We start from the raw sequence: 24,126 nt of genomic DNA, 5'->3' as shown, positions 1-24,126 counted from the left end.
GTGTGGTGGGATGGCTCCCATGACTCGACTGCTGGCATGGAGGGATAAGGGTCTTTGGGAAGGACAGGCAGGGGAGGCGTAAAGGGGGCATCGTGCTTGATGTCAGTGAGCAGCTGGAGCGCATGGAGCTCTGCCTGGTGATGGATGAGGAGCAGGAAGAGAGCCATTGGGTCAGGATTACAGGGAGTCCCCCATAAGATCCTCCTACAGAAGCTGCTGAAGTATGGACTGGTTGAACGGTGAGGTAGATTAAAAACTGGCTGAATAGCCAGATCAAATGATAGCGGTCAGAAGCACAAAGTCTAGTTGGAGGCTGGGAATGAGTGGAGTATCCCAGGGGTCAATACTGGGTCCAGTCTTGTTTAACAATTTCATTATCAATCTGCATGATGAGGTGAAGCACACCCTCAGTAAATTTGCAGATGATGTGAAACTCAAGGGAGTGGTGGACTCTGCATAGGGCTGTGCTGCCATCCAGAAGGACCTTGACAGGCTGGAGAGGTGGGCTAAAAAGAAGGTCATAAAGTTCAACAGGAAGCGTGGGCTCCTGCAACTGGAAAGGAACAACCCCAGATACGAGGACACGCTGTGAGTCACCTAGCTGTAAAACAGTTTTTCAGAAAGGGACCTTGGAGTCGTGATGGACACAAAGTTGAACATGAGTCAGCAATGTGCCTTTGTTGCTAAGACAACTAATGGCATTCTTGGCTGCATCAGGCAAAGTATTGTCAGCACGTCAAGAGAGGTTATCCTTCCACTGCGTTCAGCATCAGTGAGGCCGCAAGTACAAGAGAGACTTGAACATGCTGTTAAGAGTCCGATGGATGGCTACCAAGATGATGTTGGGACAGAAGCACCTCTCCTATGAAGAGAGGCTGAGAAGAGCTGGGACTGCTCAGCCTGAAGAGGAGGCTCAGGGGGGATCTCATAAATGTGTATAAATACCTGAAAGGAGTTCAAGGACGATGGACGCAGGTTCATTTTGGTGGTGCCCAGTGCCAGGACAAGAGGCACTAGGTACAAACTGGAGCACAGGAGGCTCCCTGTGCACATCAGGAAACACTTTTGTGGCATATGGGTGTTGGAGCATTGGCACAGGTTGCAGAGTCTCCCTCCTTGGAGTTCTTCAAAAGCCCCCTGGACATGGTCGTGGGCAATAGTCTAAGTGTCCCTGCTTGAGCAGGCAGCTGGACTAGATGACCTCTGGATGTCCCTGCCAACTTTAACCATTCTGTGATCCCACAATTATTCTCTGCTTCTCTTCATTCCTGCCTTTAATGACAGCTGCCTGAAAGAAGAAAATCTATTTCAACAGTGAGAAAAAACTGTTTTTAGTTCCACGCCAGAGGCATTTCCCCAGAACAAAGACAGCAGAAAAGGATAATGTGCAATTTACATTGATTTTTTTCTCAGGTGAAGGTAGGAGAAAAGGAAAATAATAGGGCAAATTAGTGTTCCAGCATTCCTACGTGTAGCGCAGATTCAGAGGCATGAGGAGTGTGTGTTACTGGCTGTAATGCTGAGTCAGATGCAGAGGGGCTGCTGGGAAGAGTCAGCACGCTGAGGAAGTTTCCAAGACGGTGTCATACCCAATAAATTATATTTAGTTGGTAAGGTTACACACACCGTAAAGCCTCGGGTATGGTTACAGCCCTGAGCCACGGACGTCCACGCAGCTTTTGGGGAGCAGCGGAACCACATTTTCTCAGCCCTTCAGCATCATTTCGGGTCCCACCGGGAGGTTTAGGGGCTTTTATTCGTCCCTACACACCTGCGGTCACTCGCAATGCACACCACAGCTTTTAACCTTTTGGCCAGATTCCCTCACGCCACTTTCTGTGACCGGTACCAGCCACGCAGGGCAACCGCGGTGCGGGCCCTGGTGCTCCCAGGAGTTATTATCATTATTATTTATTTCGCAGGGGATTCACAGCACCGCTGTAACTGGCGTTAAACACCGAGCACCCCGCCTCGGGGCCAGCTGCGGGGTCTGGGGGCGCCTCCATTTTGCGACCCGGGGGGCCCCGAAGGGGGGGGGGGGGGGCGGTGTAAGATGGCGCCCCGCCTCCCCGCGGGGGGGGCAGGGAGGGGCGGTGGCGTGGCGCCCGTGCTGGTGGCGGTGCCTCCTCCTCCTCCTCCTCCCTCCACCTCCTTCTTCTTCTTCTTTTACTCCTCCTCCTCCTCCTGGCCCCGTCGCGGCCGCGTGCGGGCGGTGCCAGACGCCGAGCCGGCCACACGCCCGCGGCTGTGTCGGGCTGAGGAGCGGGCACCCCCGGCACCGCCACCATGACGGCGGCCATGCGGCAGCGCTTCGACCGCTTCCTGCACGAGAAGAACTGCATGACCGCCGCCCTCGAGCGCATCGAGAGCAAGACCGGCGTCGACCGCAGCTACATCGCCATCGGTGAGCTCGGGCACCGCGTTTAGGGGCAGAGCGGGGCATGGGGGGACCGGCCGGCAGCGGGAGGGGGGCGGCTTGGCAGCGGCTGCAGCCGCGCCCTGCCCCGCTCCTCCGCCTCTTCCCCCGGGCCGCCCCCTCGGGCAGCCGGCGGGGCAGCGCCCGGCCCCTCGGCAGCGCCCCTCGGCAGCGCCATGCTCCCCATCTCCGTGTACCCCTTCTCCGTGTACCCCTTCAGCGCCGCAGGTGAGCCCCCGCCCGGCTCGGGCTGCCCCCGCTGCCCGTGGCGTTGCCTTCTCCTAATTCGCTCTCCGCTTTTTTTCCCCCTCTGTTCTCCCCGCAGCTCTCCTCGGGGCGGTGGCCGTGTACCTGGTGTTCGGCTACGGCGCCTCGCTGCTCTGCAACATCATCGGCTTCGGATACCCCGCATATGTCTCGTGAGTGCCCTGGGGTGCAGGGGGTGCGCGGGGATGGCTGTCCTGCCCCCGTTACCCCGGGGAGGGACCTGGTGGCAGGGTGCCAGCCCCGGTGGTCCTCGAGGACCGTGCCCCAAAACCTGTCTGCTCGCTGTCTGCCCGGCAGGTGCTGTGTCATGGGCTGGCAGGTGCTGAGCAGCTTGAAAGCGATGCCCACAGCGTGGTATGTGTCCTCCTCGGCTTCCCAGCGGTGCTGTGTCCGCAGGGAGGCTGGGTCGCTGTGCCTCAGCTGCTGCTCCGAGCAGGAGGGGGGACCTGCTGCTGGGTGGCACTGGCTGGAGCTCACACTGCTGCTTTGAGCCCAGTGAGCTCCCAGGTGCGGTGCCAGCACGTGTTTAGTGCAAAGCCCCCTGCACAGAGGCAGGCGCATTAAGGAGCGATGCTCGCTGCCGGACAGGCTGGCATGGGAGGAGAGGGAGAGGAAGGCTTTGGGGCTCCTCTTGAGAGTTAAAGTCTTAAAAAATATTTTGCCTTTCAGAGGACAGTTTAGGAAAGCCCCTGTGGGTGTTCTGTTTGTAAAAGTAGCTGGTATCCTTTTATTGGCACTATACTGTCAAATTACTAGAACAAAATGGCCTTCCCACTAGGTAAGACGTCAGTAGGTTGCAAAACACTTTTTGGGGTTTACTAAATAAAACCTTCTGTGCAGCATACAGTGTTCATAAAATGGAAGGCCTTCCCGGCTTTAATGTTACGTTGCTGAAACGCAGTGCTTGGCTCTTATATAACCACTTACATACAGTCAGCGGCTTTTAAAAATGTGTTATCTGGCATTTAGCTTCTGGGCAATTAAAAATACATTGCTTTGCTTGCCCTTTCTCTTGTTTCCCGAGTGGGGGAAATCAACTCAGTTTTAGACTCAGACGAGATTAAAAACGACTTTTGAAATGCCTTATGGTTACGATGCTTGAAACAGCAGTGCTTTTCTAAATAGTGTTACTGGTGTGCACTAATTTAGGAGATAATAGGTCAAGAACAACTTGGGGGAAACTTAGGGTTTGTTTTATATAAGGCAATTTATAATTGAATTTTTTAAATTAAAATCTGAAAGCAGAAATGTTTAAATACTGTAGAATCTTTAAATAGTTGAATAGGAAACTTATGTACTATTGTACGTAATACTTGAATATGTATTATTGTACTTAATACTTGAATAGTACACTTATGTACTATTTTCTGCCCGAGTTAGGCCGCTATTAAATTTTTATAATTTATAATTGTGAAAGGCTACTTAAAGTTTTACGCTTGTTTGAGATCAGAATTTAAAACTGCCCATATTCAATTGGGATGAATAAACAGATTATAGAGCTCTTAAAGTTGTGGAAGCAAGACAGTAGCAAATCAAATAAAAATAGTATGGGTTTTCTTTCTTCTCATGCCTGTCTCTTTTTTTGTCCAAATCTGGAAAAATTATTTTATCTTTCTGTAGAGTGTCTACCCTTCTGTGTGCAGGTGGTTTTAAGTGTACCCTGGCTTGAAAATTTACCTCATCGATATTAATACTGTGAATTTTTTTGGTCTGTTTTTGTAATGGGTGCATTGGCCATTGTTCTTGATTACAGGTCTTAACTAACGTATGCAAACAAATGAAAAAAAGCATGAATATCATGCACATGAATACAGTGCCAATTCTGGCTTTTCTGATTCATGCTAATTTAATGCTTTCCCTTTGTATATCTTTTTAATGTGGAAACATTTTTTTAGGGTAAAACTATAATATCAGGTGATAATCTCATTTATATAGCATGCATGCCAGAGGCATACACTTTTTAGCGGCATCCTGTGGAGAGGTGTTAGCCTGTGAAGTAGTCTGCTGACACATTGGCTGCCCTTATCTCCCTTCCCAAGTGCAGAGATGATGCTTTGCATTTTCTGACGAACAGTGTTGTGCCCACAAAACCAGCAGCCCAGCAAGAGTACAGAGGAGATGTGGGAGGGAATATGCTAGCATGCATTTTCATGGTCCCGTTCCATTTCCCCTTTTTTGGGGAAAGTGTGTGAACTCAGGACAGGCATAGTAGCCCTTGCAAGTCTGTACGTGGTTATGGGATCAGCCTGGGAGCAACAGGCCAGGATTTCTCCTTTTGTGCTTTCTCCTGAGATGGCTTTCAATCTGCTGCCATGCATGGGCTGCCTAATCAAACCTAAAGCCTGTTCGTTTTTACCTGGAAGACATTACCTGTCTTCCACTGCATGGGTTTCTTTTTGTCCTGGCACTACCATGCCACGCTCTGTATTTACCTTAGGGTAGATACCCTAATGTAGGGCTAAGCCATGGGAAGATATAGCTGAGTTACCAGAGTGATTCCAGTTTCCTTTCCACAGCTTTGATCCTTTACTTTAGTTAGGGTGCTGCTGAGTCTTGTTCCCTCTGCCTGTGGTCCTAAAACACAAGGAGCTCCAGCCAGTGTGGTGTCTTTATTCCTCACTTCTCTTTAGTCTGTTCCTCTTTGAAAAGACAGCTGAAGAGCCCACTATATGAAGTGTCGGTACGAGTGGGAGTTGCTTCCTAGCATTGGGTAGAATACAGTTTCTAGCATTTTTCATTGGTTGAAAACACCTTCAAATGTGCTGTGGTGGGTTAACCGTGGCTGGTCACCAGGTGGGTACAACTACACTGCTCTCTCACCCACCTTCCTCTGAAAGACAGGAGAAAATACAATGGAAACACTCAAGGGTTGAGCTGAGGACAAGGAGATCATGATAGTAATCAGTGTAATTGGTGAGTAGACAAAACAAGCTTGGCTTGAGGAAGATTAATTTATTGGTTATTAGTAACAAAGTAGGATAGTGAGAAATAAAACACCTTCCCTCAACGCCACTTTCTGTGCAGGTTCAATTTCACTCCTGACTCTGCTACCTCATCCTGCACCCCTGAGCAGCACAGTGGTCATCCACAGTGCTTTGTGTGTGCTGCTCCTTCCTCATGCTCTGTTCCTGCCCCCCGTGGGGTCCCGCCTGGCTCTTCAAGCACTGCTCCCACACAGCTCCGTCCCACGGGGTCCATCCATCCCCCAGGAGCAAACTGCTCCAGCACGGGTCCCCCACGGGTGGGGGCAGCTCCCCCCAGCCCCCCTGCTCCTGCGTGGGCTCCTCTCCACGGCCTGCAGCTCCGGCCCGGGGCCTGCTCCTGCAGGGGCTCTCCATGGGCCGCAGCCTCCTCCAGGCCACATCCACCTGCTCCAGCGGGGGCTCCTCCACCCATGGGGGGGCTGCAGCGTGGAGATCTGCTCCATGGGGGACCCATGGGCTGCAGGGGGACAGCCTGCTCCACCAGGGGCCTCTCCCTGCACAGCCCACAGGGGAACTGCTGCTGCCTGCCTGCAGCACCTCCTGCCCTCCCTCCTTCTGCACCTGCCTTGGGGTCTTCAAGGATGTTTTACTCCTTGCTCTCCCAGCTGCTGTTCCACTTCATTTTTTTCCCCTTTCTTACCTCTGCTCTCCCAGAGGCCCACCCAGCATCTCACACTGACTCAGCTCTGGCCAGCAGCAGGTCCCTTTTGGAGCAGCTGGAGCTGGCTCTGCTCTGACATGGGGCAGCTGCTGGGCTCGGCTCACAGAGGCCTCCCCTGCAGCCCTCTGCTACCAAAACCTTGCCACGTAAACTGTACAGCTGTTAAAGCCGTGCCTCCTGGAAGAGGTCAGGGAACACAGCCATCGACAGAACGTGTAACAGAGGGAATTAATTTGATGTACACGCAAGCATGTCAGCAATGGGTCCACATGTGAATCTGCTCAGAAGAGTACTGAAGGAGAAAAAAGAGACTGCCTTTCCCTAGTTAACTTAATGTCTTTTGTTGTGATGTAGATCAGTGTGTTGTTTTTGTGATGTGATGGAATAGTTTAAGATGAGAAATAACTTAAGTAACCAGTAGAAAGACTGGTGGTAGCATTAAGTGGTGGGATGGGTGTGTTCTGCAAGACAGATTACCTCCTGTTCTTACAGTTGCTTAAAACAGCCAACAGGCTACTACTGATGAGAGACCCACCAGGCGTGTTCCAGTTACCCTCTGTTAGGATTTTAGTTTTGGATTACCTTGGTCACAGTAGCTACGGATCATCTCTTTACTTGCCTGAAAGAAAGTGTATTTGGGGGGAAAAAAAAACAAACAACAGTCCAGAGATGCTTCACTCAGAGTTCAGCCTGCACGCAGGCAAAGCCTTGGCAGTTTCACAGCTGCCCACCATGCCTTGTGTAGTTCTGTAGTTTATTTTCTTTCCTTAGTACCATTCTCTTTGCTCTGTGACCGTGTGTGCTGTGCAGCAGATGTGAATCTTGCTGCTGTGGTACCTGAGGGCTGTAGCCACCAGTGAGACCGGGCTGGTGGGGTGTGCTGCCAGCACTGGCCAAGGCACAAGGTGGTTTCAGGTAGGCACGGCTGCTTCCCTTCTCCATCCCCCCCTTTAACGTTCACCTTTGGCTTGGCTTCGCGTAAGTCTGTGCTGTGTTTGTGCACAGAGGAGCCATGCACAATCATCTGTCACACACAATCTTCCTGGCTCTTCTTTGAGGAACCTGGTCTGGTGGGAGGTGTCCTGCCCATGGCAGGGGGCTTGGAACTGGATGGTCTTGAAGGTCCCTTCTGACTCAAACCATGCCATGGCTCCATGATTCCCCAAATCCCCATCTTCTATGCCATGTCACCACCCACAGGGCTCTTAATGTAGGCAAAATTAAGCAGTAGTTTTCCAAGGAGAGCTTATCTGGCTATCGCCCAGAACATCAGACAATCTGGGTTAAAGTTAGTCATAAAACCCTGGCGTTTTTCCCTCAAATCCTGTGCGGTGCTCTGTGATTAAAAAAAAGTAATTGTTTTTAAGTTGAAGTCTACTACTCATTTGCAGGCTTTTGTGTTTGCAGTAGGCCAGCATTTGAACATTCTCTGCAGATGATACCAAAAACCTCTTACGCGTCCAGTGAGCTTTAGCTGCACAAGGCGATACTCAGACTAGGAGATGGAAGGAGTGAGTCCTGCAAGTACTTCAGTAATGTTGCCAATGTCTCGCTGCTTTTCTAAACTTTCCAGATCTAGCCTGTTCAAACATAGCTCCACCCATAGCCCACGGTGGTTAGCTGCCTCAGAAAAATTAGAGAGTGCAAGCAGGAAGGGAGCCCCTTATGACTCAGAAACGCGTGCAAAGGATTTACTGAAATTTCAGAAGTGCTGTCATGTTTGGTTTAAACGTGGCTAAGATGAAAATAGCTCCAGGCAGTAAAATGTCTGAACTTATTACTGGTGTCTTCAGGGGAGAAGAGCAATATAGTACAATCATCCCTCCTCCCACTTTGGCTAATTTTGTGCCGTTACTTCAGTTTATCTGTTCTTACTATTTAAGTGCTTATTATGGCATTTTAGAAACAGGAAACAATCTATTCTGATTACAGAGAGGTGTAAACATGCAATTCAAGTCTTGTAAGTATCACCGTGAACCTGAGCCTGTCTCCTGGTTTCTTTGCATGTTCCACACCACTGAAATAGGAATGGTGCTTTTTTTGGTCAAAGATGATTAAAAAAATATGAAATCGTGTGTTTCCTGAGAGCTAGGACAGTAAACTTGCTTTCTCATAACAAATTTTGAGAGGAATGCTTACTTTTTACTTCATGGAAAATTCTGCATGGTATATTTACATTCACAAGCAATGCTGTGCTGTTGTTTTATAAAACTGTTCTGAGAGAGCTGATGTATCTCATGAGATCTGCAATGTTCAGAGTAAAGTTAAGCAAAAAGTTTCCAAATCTGTCTGTGCTTATACTGTCCACTTTCTCAGATGACACTCTTTCCATGGAGTTTCAAACTTTAAAAGCTATATATATTATTTGCATATGTTCTACCAAGTCAGTTCATCTGAAACGTGTTTGTTTTTTTTTGTCTTACAGATTTTAGAGTGCCGTGTTTAAAACAAAAGCTGTCCATCTGTTAAGTAGGGAAATGGCATGCTTTTGTTTCTAGAGAAAGCAAGTTGTTTGATGCAGGAGTGACTCTAACATTACAACAAATGTAGATACATTAGAATTTATCTTCCACACTTTAAATTTAGGTTAAAAAGCTAAAGACCTTTGTTCTACAGGTGGGTCTGCAATCCAGATTAGGAAGGCTACTAGTTTATAACTGATATAGACACTGTCTTAAGGAAATGCTGATGTGTTCATTCATAAATGAAGGCTATTTAATAATTTTCATAGTCTAGAAATACACTATTGCATGCACTGTTCTCCCTTAACTGCAGTAATCTCTAGCAACTTTGCTGGTGTTAAGGCTACTGTCATTAGTGGGATAGTTAGGATTACACCACTGGAGTTTGCTGAAATACTTTGCTAAACTATGCTTTCTCCTGCTGAGTCACGATGCTTCTGAAATTCAATGTGTAACATTGCTGATCCTAAGCATCGAAGAAGGTGGAGTCAAAAAGATTAAAAAAATGTGGATTATTGTTGGTTGCTGTTCTTGTTTGCCCATGTTGTTGCAGTCACATGTTCTAGTTATGCTGTAAAAGGCTTTCCCCACAGGTCTGAGACTGCTAGAGGAGAGTTCATCACACTGTGCCATCCTAAAAGGACGGCAACCTACTTGCCACTGGGTACACAGTGAGCAAAATATGCAATTTTTGGATGAGGTTAATGAAGCTGTCTTCAGCTCCTAGGAAGAGAAATGCGGTCTCGCATGTGAGGATCTGTGATCATTAGTTAAAACTCCAAAATTTTGAAAAAGAAATGGCAAAATGTTATACACAGTTTAGTAGCTGGCACTGTACTCAGAAAGGAATTGAGGATTTGCAGAGACCTGAACCTAGAAGCAGTTCTTCTAAGTCTGAAACTCGAATCCCTTTCCTACTCCCCGATGAATCAATTTTTTAAATTACTCTCAGTAATTAAAACCATAGGATCTATGTAACTTGCTTTCTAATTTAAAAAGTACTTGCACAGTGATCACCTTTCAACAGCAAGATTTTTCCATCCAAGACTGTAATTGCTTTAAACATCAAGTCTGAAAATGTTGCACCATTTTGTGCTTAATTGCACATTTATGTAATTTAAGGGCACCCTGTAATTCATTTGCCAATATCATGGTAAACAGAGCTGAAAGGCAGTCTTAGAGCTGTAACAAAATTATGCTTAAAATACAGCCGCCACAGTGCACTTCATGTTGACAAGGAAATGTAATTTTTATTCTTTCTATATTGTTGTAAGCATATAGCAGAGGACGACGACTTCTCCTCAGGGTAACAACAACTCTTTGATCTCTGTGCCTATACCCTAAAAAGTAGCAGCTATGGAGAGACAATCAAAGAATATGAAAAATGTTTTCCCTTAAACAAAATTGCCTGTCACAAGTACAGAGGGTGCCAGCAGCGTTGCAGATTGCCAGCGAGTGGTATCTTCTGGTGGAGATGCAGCATGTCTGCATTTTGCAGGTAGGATTTGGCTTTTTCGCAAGCTCCATGGCCATGCAGTTTTTGTCTTCCTTGTCATAACCGTGAGGAAAGACAACCTGAAAGACTCCTGTAATCAAAAGCGTAATAAATGACTAAGTCCCAAATAGGATTACAATCAAAGTTTACAATTTATTAAGCGAATATAGAGGTAAGCAAACAGCGCTGGGTGCGCCAGGAGGCTCTGCTCCACCAAGATGCACTCAAGTGACATCAGGCGGCTGTTTTTTATGCTCCTAGGCTCCTACATATTCATTATTATGCTAATATATATTCATTACTACTTCTAGAAAAGGCAGGGTTATTATAATTAGTTCCCTGAATCCGAACCCTCCCGCTGGTGCATGCGTATCAGTCTCCGGTGGTCCCTCTGGGGGTCTCTTGTGCTGAAGGCTTGTAGTCTTCCTCCCAGGCTTTTTTTCTTGTCTTTCTTCTTTGTCCATCTTGGCCAGATGTCGAAGACTTCTGCAGTGTCCCCTGCAAGCTTTGGCTTTTAGTCGTCCTTCAGCTTTCCCCTTCCCCTTAATCTGTTGGCCAGATATCAGAGACTTGCAGAGTGTCCCACGCAATAGTCATAATAGCAATTATTCTGAAGCCCCTTTGTTCTCATATCCCCTGTGGACACGAATTGCTGGGCCATTCTTTTGCAAGATATAAGGATTATATACATTAACCACTCTGTTTTCCTTAGACTTGTGGTTATACAAGGGTATGTGAGACCAAAAGTCACATTTCATCATATCATGCGGCCCTAGCATTGTTCAATATGGACACGAATCAAATGAACACATTTCAGAGTGAAACTGGAGGTTACTGAAACAGGGCCTTTTAAGTGAAGGAGACACTGGTCTAGCTGCTCATGCCGACTAGCACAGCCAGCAGTAAAGCTGGTAAAGCTTATTCTGAGGATTCACACACAGGCGAGCTCTGCGTTAAGGCTGGCAGTGGAGCAAATCCTTCTGGTAGAGAGGGTAGATGGACATCTTCTAGGGGAGCAGAGCCAGGGAGGCTGCTGGAGCCCCTCGCCTGGCCTGCGGGGCAGGAGGAGCAGCAGCGTGATGGTGTGACAGCCCAGAAATATAGGGAATTTCTTTTTTTTTTTTTTCTTTTCTTAAGTTAAAAAAAAAAAAAAAAAAGGAAAAGATAACCTTAGCAATAGAGTCATAGATTTGCCAACCTACTCATTCAGTATAGCTCTGATTAGAAAACTGAGGGAAGGATGCACAGAATGGGTTATCTCCTCCGTAACTACAGCAGGGCTGGGTTTAGTTTAAGCAATGCAGTGTGGTTGTGAAATACATGTGTTGAGGGATACGTGGTTTACTGTGCACTAAAGATGTCTTAGACTGGAGTCTGCCTTTTGTCTTAAACTTGTAATTTTGTTTGTACAAGAGTCATCAGGTACACCTTGTAAACTGCAGAGTTGTGAGTGACACTAGGTAATAAATTTCGGCATTTCAGCATTTCTTTCTCTTAATTTCTGGCTTACACATTTACTAGCTGGACTCAGCTCAAAAAAGAAAAAAAAAATATATATATATATCCTTGTAAGATTATAATAGGCTTATTCTGTGAATACTGTATGTGTGAATTAACTCATCATTAACAATGATTTATTATGCCAGAGCTAATTCAGGGGTGAGTAACAACCTCTTCCTGGAAAAGAGCTCGTATTTTTTCAAGATGAGACAGATGCTTTAAGTGAAATAACTCAACTTGGCAAATTACTAATGTTAGGCTTAATCCAATTAATGCTAGACGTGGTCCAGTTGGACTGATCATATGACAGAAGCAGTCAAAATTCAGGACCCGTAGTCCTGAGGCTGCAGCTGCCCAGCTGGTGTGAACCCTGGGCTGCCGGAGAGCACGGCAGCCTCGGCTCTTCCCCATTGACATCAGCAGCTGGACGGGTTATCAGGGAACAGGGGTGGATAAAAATGATGCTGTCAGTGCTCTCCCCATGTGCCTGGACAGGTTGCAGTGCTGGCTCAGGGCAGGTCACACGCAGTGCTGCAGAGATACCTGTGTTTAAAATAACTGGGCTGTGATGTTTACCAACCAGGCTGCTGGAAGCTGTTCTCCGTGACTGCTGCTTCCTCCTGCACGTGTAACTTCTGTAAGTAGTTATTTGGGGCTATGATTAAAGTCCTCTGCAATTGGAGTATAAGCACCAAATAAAATCCTTTGTGAAGTGTGATTGCTCCACATAACTAACGTGAAATTTACTCATATCGTTATTAGACAAAAAAAGATAGCAAACTACCTTCTTCAGTTCCTGTTTATTTACTTGTAAATTTGAAAGCATGGGCTTTGGGTGCTTCCTCCTTCATTAAGAGACCTTAATGATACATGCTGCTGAAACTGACTTGTTCCTGCAGTGTACAAACTGCAAGGAGGCTGTCCTAAAGCTGTCTGTACTGCCAGCATCGTGTGGTCTGTATCTTTCCACTTACTGATGGAGACTGGATTTTCAGTATCACACTGAGTCGTGACTTAACATGAAGAAAAATGAAATGTCCTTGCCATGAAGTAGCACCTATAATGTATCTCCTGAAGTTAGTTGTGCGGAACATTATAGCAGGATAATAGGTAATAAATTACGGAATAAATTACTGAAGTGCAGTGCAATTAAGGTGAAATTCTCCTGCTGAACAGAGCGTAGTTATAAATGGACAAAAATCAGCTCAGATACTGTAGATAACCTACTGTACTTGCATATTCTTGAGCAAGAGATATTTTCTGTGACTTACTTTTGAAATCATGTGTAAGTAGCAGAGGATGTGGTTACCTGTTGTCCTTTTATTAGGCAGGGACATGTTATTATTGTATGGACTAGCACTGGCACACTCTGCTGAGGGACGTATTTCCCATTACAAAGCAGAGTGCTCATCACATACTCACCTTTCCTCGACTCCAGTTACACTGGTCAGTCACTGACAGCTCTGCTGTTCCCAGTCTTCCTTTTCTTCCCTCCTACTAAATGGCATTAGGCTGGCGTCCTCCGAACAGCTGCAGTTTTTGTTCTTACCTCTGAGCCGATGGTGCTGGCTGTTACCATCTTTGGTGCAGTGGGTGCCAGCCCCGTGAGGTTGTCCCGTGATACCTGGACCAGGCATCAGACCTGAGGGGAGTGTTGCTCTGCTGTTTTCTTCAGCGTGCAAGAAAGCACCGCATGTGGGTTTAGTGTTGCATGTCAGCTGGTTAAACCACACCAGTGAATGACAGCTTGCAGTGCTTTGTCAGTCTTTATCATCAGCATTCATTATCATCAGAAGGCCTTAAGATACAGTTCTTCCTTATATTAATTTAGTGTCATGTCCTTAAGAGGGGTGGTCGTGTTTTGAAATGTCTCTCTGTGATGCTCTCAGGAGTAGTTCCTCATCAGTCTAACAATTCCCATTTATTTCTTCAAGATCCTTCTTCAGGTTTTGAGGATTCGCAGCTTTACAGTTAAACTGAGACTTCCCAGATGAGCAGAGCTTCCTTTGAGGTACTAGCAGGACTCACGAGTGACATCACCAATACTTTGGAGCAAAGGCTGCCATTGCTTGGGCTTTTTGGATGAGTGAATATGTCGTAGATATGAGCATATGCAAATGTTTCATAAGCATCCCTACAGAGCTGAAATACTTTAGAAATAACAACTACCTGGCAGGTAGAGAAAAACGCATGTCACCTTAACTTAGCGAGTCTGAAACTCCTGTTTGCCTATTATTTGGGATCTTTTTTGGGTTCAGCTGGGGACAGTCAGTTTGTGTTCCCTGATTTGACCAGGCAAGGTATCAGCTTAAGCAACTGCAGGAGCAGATGGTGAACGTCCAAGTGGAGCAGCACCCATTTCTAGAGAAGAGCAGATACTAAAACGAGCCGTATTGGCACAACGATGTGTCAAATGCCCTTTGCCACAGAATTGGAGGCTCTATGTTTTTCAGTGAAAACTGATTTTCGTGATCATTAGGATGATTTTTAATAATGTTAACTAAAGTTGAACAGCCTCCCCCTAAATCTGTCGACGGCTTCAGACGATGAGTGGAAAGCAGCAAGGCTGTTAGCAGTTTCACTGCCAAGTGTTCTCTTGCAAATACCAAGCTAGCATGTTTTTTGTGGTAAGATAAGCCTCCCCCAATATGCCAGCAGTGGAGAACTTGCCAGTGTAACTGGAAAAATTAATGCCCAGCAGGTTTTCCTTAGCCACGAGAAGCTGCCATATGTTCCTTTCCCTCCCCCGTTTACCCCTTTGTTCAGCGCTGACTTCCCTGCTGGCTGATTTTGCTATTTCTCTCCTTCAGAAGGCAGTTCCACGCCGTGAAAGCAGCCTGCACCAGGAGCTCTCTCCCTGACCTGCAGTGCGTTTTCTCAGTGGCCCCTCAGCCAGTGGTGCTGAAACTAGTGCAGATGATGCATACATTAAGTGTCAAATCCTCTTACTGCATCTCAAAGTAATTCAATCCAGGAGCTGCACCAAATCTCCCAGTGTGTGGTGGGTTTATCGGTGCTGCTGCTGAAACGTAAGGCATGTCGCGTGGTTGGCTTTTTATTTTGACTTACAGAGCTAGGAAGTGACACAGTCCGAAGGGCTCGTCAATTCACAAACCAGGAAATTTGCTCACGGATAGCCATCTCCTTGTGCCTTCTGTTTGGTAAACCTCCCGAAATCTCTACCTTCCTTACTGTCTAAATTTTACACCTTTGACTTACCCCACAGATCTTGCATCAGCAATAGTGTAGTTGATATTAAAGGAACAAATTGTAAGATACTTAAAACCAAATATACAAATATAATCCAGTGGCATGAGTGGAGAGTACAAATGCTTTTTAATATTCTTAATCTTCATATTATCAGGCTTACGGTGGCTAGCATTTCCTTCTAAAACTTCTTATCGTGCTAATCTAGAACTGAGCAAGACCCAGTGTCCATTTCTCGTACTAGAGAAAACACGCGTGCATCTTTCTTGCAACCCCCTATTTTTAAAACTGTCTGAACTTGCATGCCCCTGGCAGCTGGGGATTTAAAGCCAGTTAATTATTAAGCAGAAAGCCCAAGACTTCGCTTGAGGTTTCTCTGCTGTTCATAATGCCATAACCTACATCATGATTTGCCAGTCCTGTAGGAGTGGATTTAAAGAGCGAAGCAGCTGGGGGTGCAGACACATTGTCCTCGCTGCCTGCGTTTGGGGGAGGTTGCTTTATACGGCCTCTACTCGGCTGCTGTAGACCAAGTGCTCGCTAGCAGTTAGAGCAAACCTTCCCATCTGCCTTTTCAGAAAAGGAATCCAGCTCACGTACACGATGAATAAAGGTATTTGATATTCACTTCAAAATCCTGGGCAGGGTTGCCTTGTTCTGGTCTCTTACAGATGCTGGTGTCATTGCTGGTGCTGGGTGGTGCTGTTCATGTTTCTCTTGCACTCACGGTGCTAGAAGGTGCTGCTTCTTTCTGAAGTCACATGTTTAGGACAAAGCTTTCCTATCCAGAAATCTTGGGCATGCTGCCCATGTGATGGATAACATTTAAGTCTGTTCTGCAGATGATACAGAGAAATTAAATTATGAGAATTCACTCGTTGCAATAAACCTGAGATGTAAAAACTTCACCATTACAGGTGACACTAGTGCTACTGATTTACTTACCTCTCTTTTTTTTTCCCTTACAGGATCAAGGCCATTGAAAGTCCCAACAAAGATGATGACACACAGTGGCTGACCTACTGGGTCGTGTATGGTGTTTTCAGCATAGCAGAATTCTTTTCCGATATCTTCCTATCCTGGTTCCCTTTCTACTACATGCTAAAGGTATTTTACTACACACCTCCCTCTCTTAAAATGAGACCTTTGATGTAACTGCTTTAACGTCTTCAAGAATGAATAGATGTCAACAGACTCCTCTGGAATCGTGCCTGGCTCGCACCTTATTTTTAGATGCTGGTTACACTAATTTTGCTCTGTGAAAGTGATCTGGTTACAGCTGATGTTTTCAAAAGGCAAGTGGGAAACTTGTGGTGGGTAACAGGGAAAGATCTGCTATTTTTTAGGAAAGAAGAGACTATGGAGATACTCAGTGGAAAGACAGTTGGCCTGCGGTGCAAATTTGGGCAAGATGAGAGCACTTGGTAAAATCTTCAGAGTGGGTTCATTTCTGCTTTAAGTGCTTTAGTAGAAGTGGAGAGTTAAATTGCAAAGGCATCAAAAGGAAGTATTAACTTCTGTGCTATTGGGAGCAAAGAAGGAAATCACAACGTAAGAAATAGATTCAGTCATACAATCTTCATTTTTCATAGAAGATACTTTCCACTTCCTTTCAGGAAAGTTCCAGAAGAGCTTGTTGCTAACGTGTATTTAGTAGTGGGGTTTGACTACCAACAATTATTTGCTTGATGTGTTCCAAGCTTCATTTGTCAAATACAGTATGACTGTACTGTCAGTCAACTTCCAAATATCAAATTATTCTGTGAGGGAGTCAATTAACATGTATGCTTTTGGGTAGAAGCTTGCTGGACAGCTATTCCTTTAGCTTACAGAATTATTAATTCTGTGTTCTCTTGCTTCTTTTTCCTACCATTGTTAGCCTGGCTTAGCCTTTGCAAAGTCCTTGAAAGGATTTGATTGTCAGCCATTACGGTAGGGGCATTTACAGTTTTAATGGTAAGGTCTGATGTTGCCAAATAGTTTTTCCAGGAAACGTTGCATTTTAAAGACAAAACCAACTTAGATGGTTCAGTTACATGCATTACTTTTGCATTCTTCCTTTTGAATCTTCAGCTGACACCAATCATATGGTCATTTAGATGTTTAGTTCCCCAGCTCCCTCAAACACTCACACATTTGAACTGCTACTTCAAACTTAAAAAAAAAAAAAACAAAACCACAAAACAAAACAAAAAACTAGGCTTGTCTCACAGAGTTAATTCTCTCTTCCCCCTTTTTTACCCCTTAGTCAAAAATTACAAGTTCTTTTACTAATTTAAGCCTAATGTTTTTGCTTGCTAAGTTTTAAAGAGTATGCTAATTTTGAAGTTTACTATGGTTTACACATACATGAAAGATTTACTGATTTAATATATTACGATCAAGCCAAATAGCAATGAAAATGCAAGTTCAGCTGACATGAAAATAGGATCCAAAAAGATTGCTTATGGCACTGGGAGAATCTGTGCTCACACAGTTGTTTCACATCTCCATCTTCACCTTACAGGTGAGCATCATTATAACTTTGCCTATTGTCTCCAGTTCTGAATTCATATGGAGTATTCTCAGAGCTTCTTTTCTGGTAAAAACATGGCAATGATTTCTGCATGCCTGCATAGCACTCCTTCTGAAGAGCCTTCAATTGCAATTCAGGCTGACCTAGCAAATAAGAAACAAACAGATGGCTGTGATAATCCTGTATCAGAAATACCACATTTACATGTAGTGGTGGCAAAAACCGTAAGATGCTTATCTCAGTTCAGCAGAAGCAAGCAGAAATGAAGGAAGCAATTACAATAAATGTACAGCTTTCTGTGATAACTGCTAAAGGCACACACAAGTCAAGTATTTACTGTCAGCAGTGGGTAGGAGAGAGATACTTTCGTGGTACAAAGGCAGACGGAAGGTGTTGGCTAAGAATCAGAAAGCACTGCTAACTGGGTGGGAGGATGGAAAATATTCAATGTGGGGAAACGGAGGAATCTGGCAGCTTCTAATTTTCAGTCTACTGCAACTAAAACCTCTTGTAGTACTGTTTGTGATGTCTCTATGTCTCTTACGATCTTATGAAACAGAAGCCCAAATAAGCCATACATACAGATTTCAAACTTGCTTTTGTTTTATAAATCTGCCAAATTTGCATATTTATATTATTTTGATAGAGCTTGTAGTGTTTGCTCTGAACAGTTTTAGCTGCTTGTTATTCCTGTGTGCCTCAACAGGCAGGGCTGAGACTCTGATCGTAGTTGCTCCCATACTTTCTTAAGTCCAGGGCCTAACCTCAGTGACCCTGACGTTTCAAGCATACTAGGAGTTTTCATATGTGGGTGAAAGGCATGTTCAAGAATTCTTTTGATATGTGGTACAATACTTCCAGATACTTTTTGTTCTCTAGCAGAAAAGTTTTGAATTCTTTCGGTTCTGTGGTTGCTTTGCTTTTTTTTTTTTTGTAATGCCTATTTTTTATTTATCAACTTCTTTACCTGAAACACAGGACATGTTTGCAACTCAGTTTCATGTGTATGTGACCTATTTTTTGATACTTCTGATAATTATTTAAAGATTCTTGTTGTTGTTGTTCTGATATTAAAATACTATGGCCACTGAAAGTAGTAGAGGTTGTCCTAAAAATATTACGGGAAGGAAGGAGATTCCATGCTTTACTAACAATTCTCTGATGAAATAATAAAATCCTCTTTCAGTCAGACACATCACATTGGCTGTATTATGAAAACTGCTTTGACGAAGCACTCAGTGAAATGAAATGGGAGGAGTTTTCATTGAGGCTGTGTTATTGGCTGTATTACAAGGCACTCAGTGGAATGAAGCAGGAGGAGTTTCCGCTGTGAGTGTAGTAATGTGCTGCATGTGGCAGTCTGACTGTGCTTCAGGACAGAGATCCCATCCTCTCACCCTTGCACTCTGTGCAGTTATGAATCTCATTCCCTCCTGTGCCTGGACTGAAGAGTCACAAGGAATATAGCCATTATTTTTTTTTTCCAATTAACGCTTTAACCACTCTATGCTTTGTATACTTTTTTACAAACCATTTTATGGTTATTTAATATGTTATGGTTATTTAATATTTTTTGTTACTTCAGCCTCGTAAGAGACAAGGGAAAAGTAAACTAAGTTAGCAGTCTGACATTCTCGAGCTTTGAAAAGGCTGAGATTTGCAACTCTGGTATGTGCCCTCTTGGAAAGGTATAAAACCATTTTTAAATACATTTCAATAGTCATTGGTGTTTGAGAATAAATCTAGAACTGTAAGATACTTTTTTCATCACTAGACTGGGGCAAAGCTGTAAAAATCAATATGACTAATCTTATTGCTAGGCAAGAAAACGGAAATTTCAGTGTCTTTTGTTTCAAAGGAAGCTGGACTTAGAGGTGTGGGATTTCCTAAAACAAAGGAGAACTAAGTAACATCAGTGTCTACTGAGACAAGTAAAATAGCTGTTGTTAATTGGACAGTTATTCCTTAAAGGAAATAGAATAACTCTCAGCTTTTACTGAAAGGTGCAATATAAGATGCTACCATTTATTCTTTGTTTTATTCCATTCCAAATAATAGAAGCTTTTGAAAATAAGTATTGCAGCACTTTCTGCCTTTATCTTTTAGTTCAAAGATAAAAGCTTAGAGCTTGCCTAAAAGTATGGTGAACTGCCTTCGTTGCAGTTGTTATCCCCTGGAATCAGGGTTCCTTTTTGGAAGGAATTCCTCTTCCACACCAAATATATCATCAATAGCTTTCCACAGGGCCGGGAGAAGGAAAATGTGCCTTAAAGGAAAAAGGAGTTGCAGTGTCTCCAGAAACAATAGGTTAAAGATGTTTATTTCAACTGATGCATTTTTTTGGGGTGTATATTGCACTGAAGACAGAGCCAAAATAGCTGGAGAGCAGAACCTACCAGAAGTCAATCCCAACATCTCTTATCCAAGAAGGACAGAGGCAAAACAATCTGAAATATTTGGAAGGCTTGCCTGGAGAGCACTATGTAGTTTTCATCATTCAAAGAGGATTCTATTTTTTTTTTCTTTTTGTTAAATCAGAATCTTTCCTTTAAAGTAACATCTCATGACTTCAGTGACTTTGTAGTGGCCAAATTGTTATTTACAAGATTCTTATGTAATACCAAAACAAATATTTGGGTGTGGTTTCGTCTTTGCATTTTTCCAGTGAGAAATCAAAAGCATAAGTGGAAGGAGAGGAGACAGAAATAGGTAGGCACAGTGGTACTCTGAAAGGATGCTGTAATTGAACTGATATATAGGAAATGCTTTTGTGCTGTGCAGTGTACTCATACCTCATGAATAAATAAGAAATGGCTTGTATTTTTCAAATGACTTTCAGAAGCCATGGTGCATGCGTTGAAACCTCGGTGCACTGCCTCTTTGACTGCTGGAGATACTGCTGTGAAAACCAGAAAACTTCTGAGATAAAAAATATTTAAATAAGTCCTATTTGCCAACATTATTGAAAAGTAGCATTATCACTTTAAATTAAATGCCCATTTTTGGCCAAAGCTGGGGTGGTTTTGTTTTGTCTTTCAAGAAAAGGTGGTCTTCTGTGAGAAGATGTTCTGTTTTTATTTTTTGGAGAGGCTTTTGACACTGAATAATATTGTTCTCCTTGTGTCTGGAAAAAATCATTCTATTGCCGAGAAAATTTGCTTTTTTTTTTTTGTTGCAGTTTTATTGCTGAAATATCATTCCATATATACTCCAGTGCTCACGCAGATTCAGTAGTGGCACTGCCTGTCCTCTAAATGTTTTCATCTTGCTCTGCATAGCCATCTTTCTAATGCGTATGACAGTGGAACCAAGGCCAAATAAAGGTGCTTCAGTGGTGAGGATAGGTATTTGTAACATATGTAATAGCTGTCTTTACAGTCCCCCTTTTAAGATGCAGAAATATTACCCCACACGCTGTGGAGGTGGTATCTGTTTTCCAGAGAGCAAACTGTGGCAGAAAGGCTATACCTAAACTGTGCAATCCCAAAGCATTACCCCATCTGTGTGCAATGTGTAGCTTGTCTGTGGCTTCTCATCAAGCCACTCTACCACTGGAATGCACACAGACCCTTTTTTTCCCCTGCTGCATGGCCAAGGTGAGGAAGCAGAGTGGGTAGGGTTGTGTTTTGGCTGAATCAGAGGGACCAAGGGGCTAGACCCTCAGTCATGTCTGTGCCATTATAGTTCAGAAGTAGCCAGGGTAATGTTTTGTCTATTCAGCCTTTGTACTACTACCTTATAAAAAAAGAAAAAATAGGGCAGTTTTGGTATGCCTTTTACCAGATGAGCTTTACTGCTACAGCCTGCTGCCTTTATCCTATCAGTGTGCCAGAAGTTACTCCAATATCCAGATTTACTGTGCGAAACTGTAATGATACACGTACTTATTTGGCTGTGACCATACAAAACTGAAGGCCACTATGTACCATTTTAAATACACATCAGCCTGTGGCAAAGTTAGGAGGGCACACTGCTCCTTGTCTGCTGCTCATGTCTTCCACTGACACAGATGTCCTTGTTTCCTCTAGTGCGGCTTTCTGTTGTGGTGCATGGCTCCCAGCCCGTCTAATGGAGCGGAGTTTCTCTACCATCGAATCATCCGGCCTTTCTTCCTGAAGCACGAAGCTCAGCTGGACAACGTCGTTAAAGATCTGAAAGACAAGGCTGCAGAGACTGCAGATACCATCGCTAAAGAAGGTGAGGAAAAGACCACTCAGTGATCACACCGAGTAGGAAGAATTTACCTTTGCAGCCCTAGTATTAAAGGTAATATTAATCAGTTTGGGGGGGGGAAAACAAGATTATTATGTAAATTTTAATGGAAAAGTTAAATTGGATGAAACTGTCAAGAAAAGAAGACTACAGTGAATTTTACTTTCTGGGAGTACAGTTATGCTACAATAAGCACAAACTGTATGAACACAAGAAACAGCTTGCATTTTTTTTCCAAATGTGGAAGTTTGTGTGTCTTCTCAACATACATATCCTATCAAAATTCTCTCTAGAGACAGGTCTGAACATCCTCACAAGGTATTTTCCATAAATCTAGTTATCATTGCAGTGTATTTCTGTATATCCTAAAACACCATCATCCCCAGTACCTGGCAGTATAGAACTGACACTTGTCTAGTAAAGCAAACCCTTCGACTCAAGCAAGCAGCAGTGTTTGGAGTGGAGGTTTTCTGTCTATAAGATCTTGTAATTTTAATTCCTTTGGAAATCAAAGGATTCTGAGACCACTCTTAAAGAAATTTCTTAGATTTGTATTTGATTGAATAACATTCTAATTTTATCACAGCCTGGAGTTACTTAATGTGTGCTTTTATTGCCTTCCATTCGAATCCGGGCCTGTATACTCCAAAATGTCCAGTGGTAATTTCATGAATGAGAAAAGGAAATCTATTAATTAGCTGAAGTAAAACTTCACTTAACTTTGCTCTCAAATGAAATTTATGTGTAAGATACCTCAAATCACCTTAAATCTGTTCTTCCCCAAATAATATATGCAGTCTGATTTCTTTTTACCAACTTAAGAAGTGTTCTTATGAGTATTTAAATAATCTGCCTTTCTCAACTACTCTTGGGAATTTTGCTGCATGGCCCTTTCCTAATCATTATTGTTGAGCAGGTATCTTAAATAATGCTCTTCATCTGTCCTTATTCTGTCACTTACTACTTACAGCAAATAAGCTACTTAAGTCTGTATGCCACTGTTAAGTTTTAACTTTTATTTTTCTACAGCCAAGAAAGCAACAGTGAACTTATTGGGTGAAGAGAAGAAGAGTACTTAAACTTTAACTGGATAAAGCTTCCCTACCACTTCCTTTACGAAGCTTGATGTTACTGGGAACTGTGGTATAACTTTAATAATGTTGCCTTGGAAACATTTTGATATATTAAAGGAATGTGTTATAAGTTCGCTTACTACTTTGCTGTTGTCTGTATAGAGATTGAGCATTTTTATTTAAAAGCAATGCAGTGGGCAGCATCTGAAGCTTAATGAAAACATCTTCTTCATCTTCATGCAGAAAAAATCTTTCAGTAATCACCTTCTGCGGTAACATAAATAAAAGGTATATCTCCCAGCAGCTCTTGCACTTTAGTTGTCTCTTCGTGCATGTAATTACCCTTAATGCTGGCTTTGGTGTGTCTGGTAATGCAATATTATTGTATAAGGACAATATTAGTCTGAACAGATTTTCTTGAATATACAGGGGATAATTGAGAGAGATGGCAGAGCTGATGTATTCCTCACTAGTGAAGTAGTGAATGATGAAATCACCTGTTCTAGAGGCACCTGATGATAGAGATTATTCACTGCTGCATGTTTTGTTGTGTTTGGTACAATGTGCATATTCTTAAATGGATAGACACTAAATATAAGAAAGAGTAACTTCATTCGAGTGATGAGACCTATATTAGTGTGAGGTAATTTAACAGAAATGATGCGTTAAGTTGCACAAGATGACTGCAGTACAACTCTCTTGCCTTCTCTTTCTAAATAAAGTTGTCATCTAAAATTGTAAATAGAGTGCCTTCTTAAGTTCACACTCAAAAGCACAAACCACCTTTTTATTAGGAACAATAACATTACAAACACTTCTTCCTCAAGTCCTGATGATGTATTATTTACTGCATTAGGTATCAGTCCATGGAACTACATCATTAATGGGGTGGACGGCCAGTGCCACAAGCTTTTTCTGCACATAACCATCTCCAATCTGTTCTGACTGTCCAAGAACATCTTTGCATGAGCACTGAAAGTTCCTGAATAGGGAGGGATGCTATTATTTAGACTACTTGATATGCTTCTGACCAATGGGTAAGAATGCAACCCAAACAAAGAGAATGAGCGCTTTTTCATAGTTGATGGAAAATATTTTTATAGATCTGAAGCTGCATTTGCTTTCACACTACAGTATTTTCAACAAATTCAGCATGAATTACTGAAATCTCTGTTCTCATCTCTATGCTGACACGTCTTCAAAGCCCACAGTAGTGTTCTGACAGTTTTAAACTCAGAAAACACACAGAAAATAGAAGGTAAGCTTGAACTTTTGATGTGATAAGAAGTTATTTCTGGTCCTCAACTTAAATTCTAGAGTAAAACAGACTTTTG

The 24,126-nt window shown here is 43.5% G+C and overlaps 1 protein-coding gene across 5 annotated transcripts; it reads left to right on the top strand.

Moving 5' to 3' along the window:
* The first annotated feature begins 2,086 nt into the window (after window positions 1-2,086).
* Window positions 2,087-23,534, top strand: REEP5 (receptor accessory protein 5). 5 transcript variants are annotated; one of them, XM_068666623.1, is made up of 6 exons: window positions 2,087-2,404; window positions 2,742-2,835; window positions 2,981-3,037; window positions 15,961-16,099; window positions 21,536-21,773; window positions 22,749-23,534. In XM_068666623.1, exons 1-5 carry the CDS (start codon window positions 2,287-2,289, stop codon window positions 21,725-21,727), a joined length of 600 nt encoding a protein of 199 aa, XP_068522724.1. In that variant the 5' UTR covers window positions 2,087-2,286; the 3' UTR covers window positions 21,728-21,773; window positions 22,749-23,534. The 5 variants fall into 5 exon arrangements, with proteins under 5 accessions (XP_068522724.1, XP_068522723.1, XP_068522725.1 ...); XM_068666622.1 differs by having other exon boundaries at window positions 2,091-2,404; window positions 21,536-21,704; XM_068666625.1 differs by lacking the exon at window positions 2,087-2,404 and adding an exon at window positions 2,432-2,644 and having other exon boundaries at window positions 21,536-21,704.
* Window positions 23,535-24,126: the final 592 nt, after the last annotated feature.

This window comes from Anas acuta, chromosome Z, assembly GCF_963932015.1.
Source record: "Anas acuta chromosome Z, bAnaAcu1.1, whole genome shotgun sequence".
Lineage (NCBI taxonomy): Eukaryota > Metazoa > Chordata > Aves > Anseriformes > Anatidae > Anas > Anas acuta.
This window is presented reverse-complemented; position numbering and strand designations above follow the sequence as displayed.

Bases quoted from the DNA above. Each gene is read 5' to 3' on its own strand.
- REEP5 (XM_068666622.1), top strand. From the start codon at position 2,287: ATGACGGCGGCCATGCGGCAGCGCTTCGACCGCTTCCTGCACGAGAAG. The intron at 2,405-2,741 runs GTGAGCTCGGGC...TTCTCCCCGCAG, and splicing joins CCGCAGCTACATCGCCATCG to CTCTCCTCGGGGCGGTGGCC. The intron at 21,705-22,748 runs GTGAGGAAAAGA...ATTTTTCTACAG, and splicing joins AGATACCATCGCTAAAGAAG to CCAAGAAAGCAACAGTGAAC.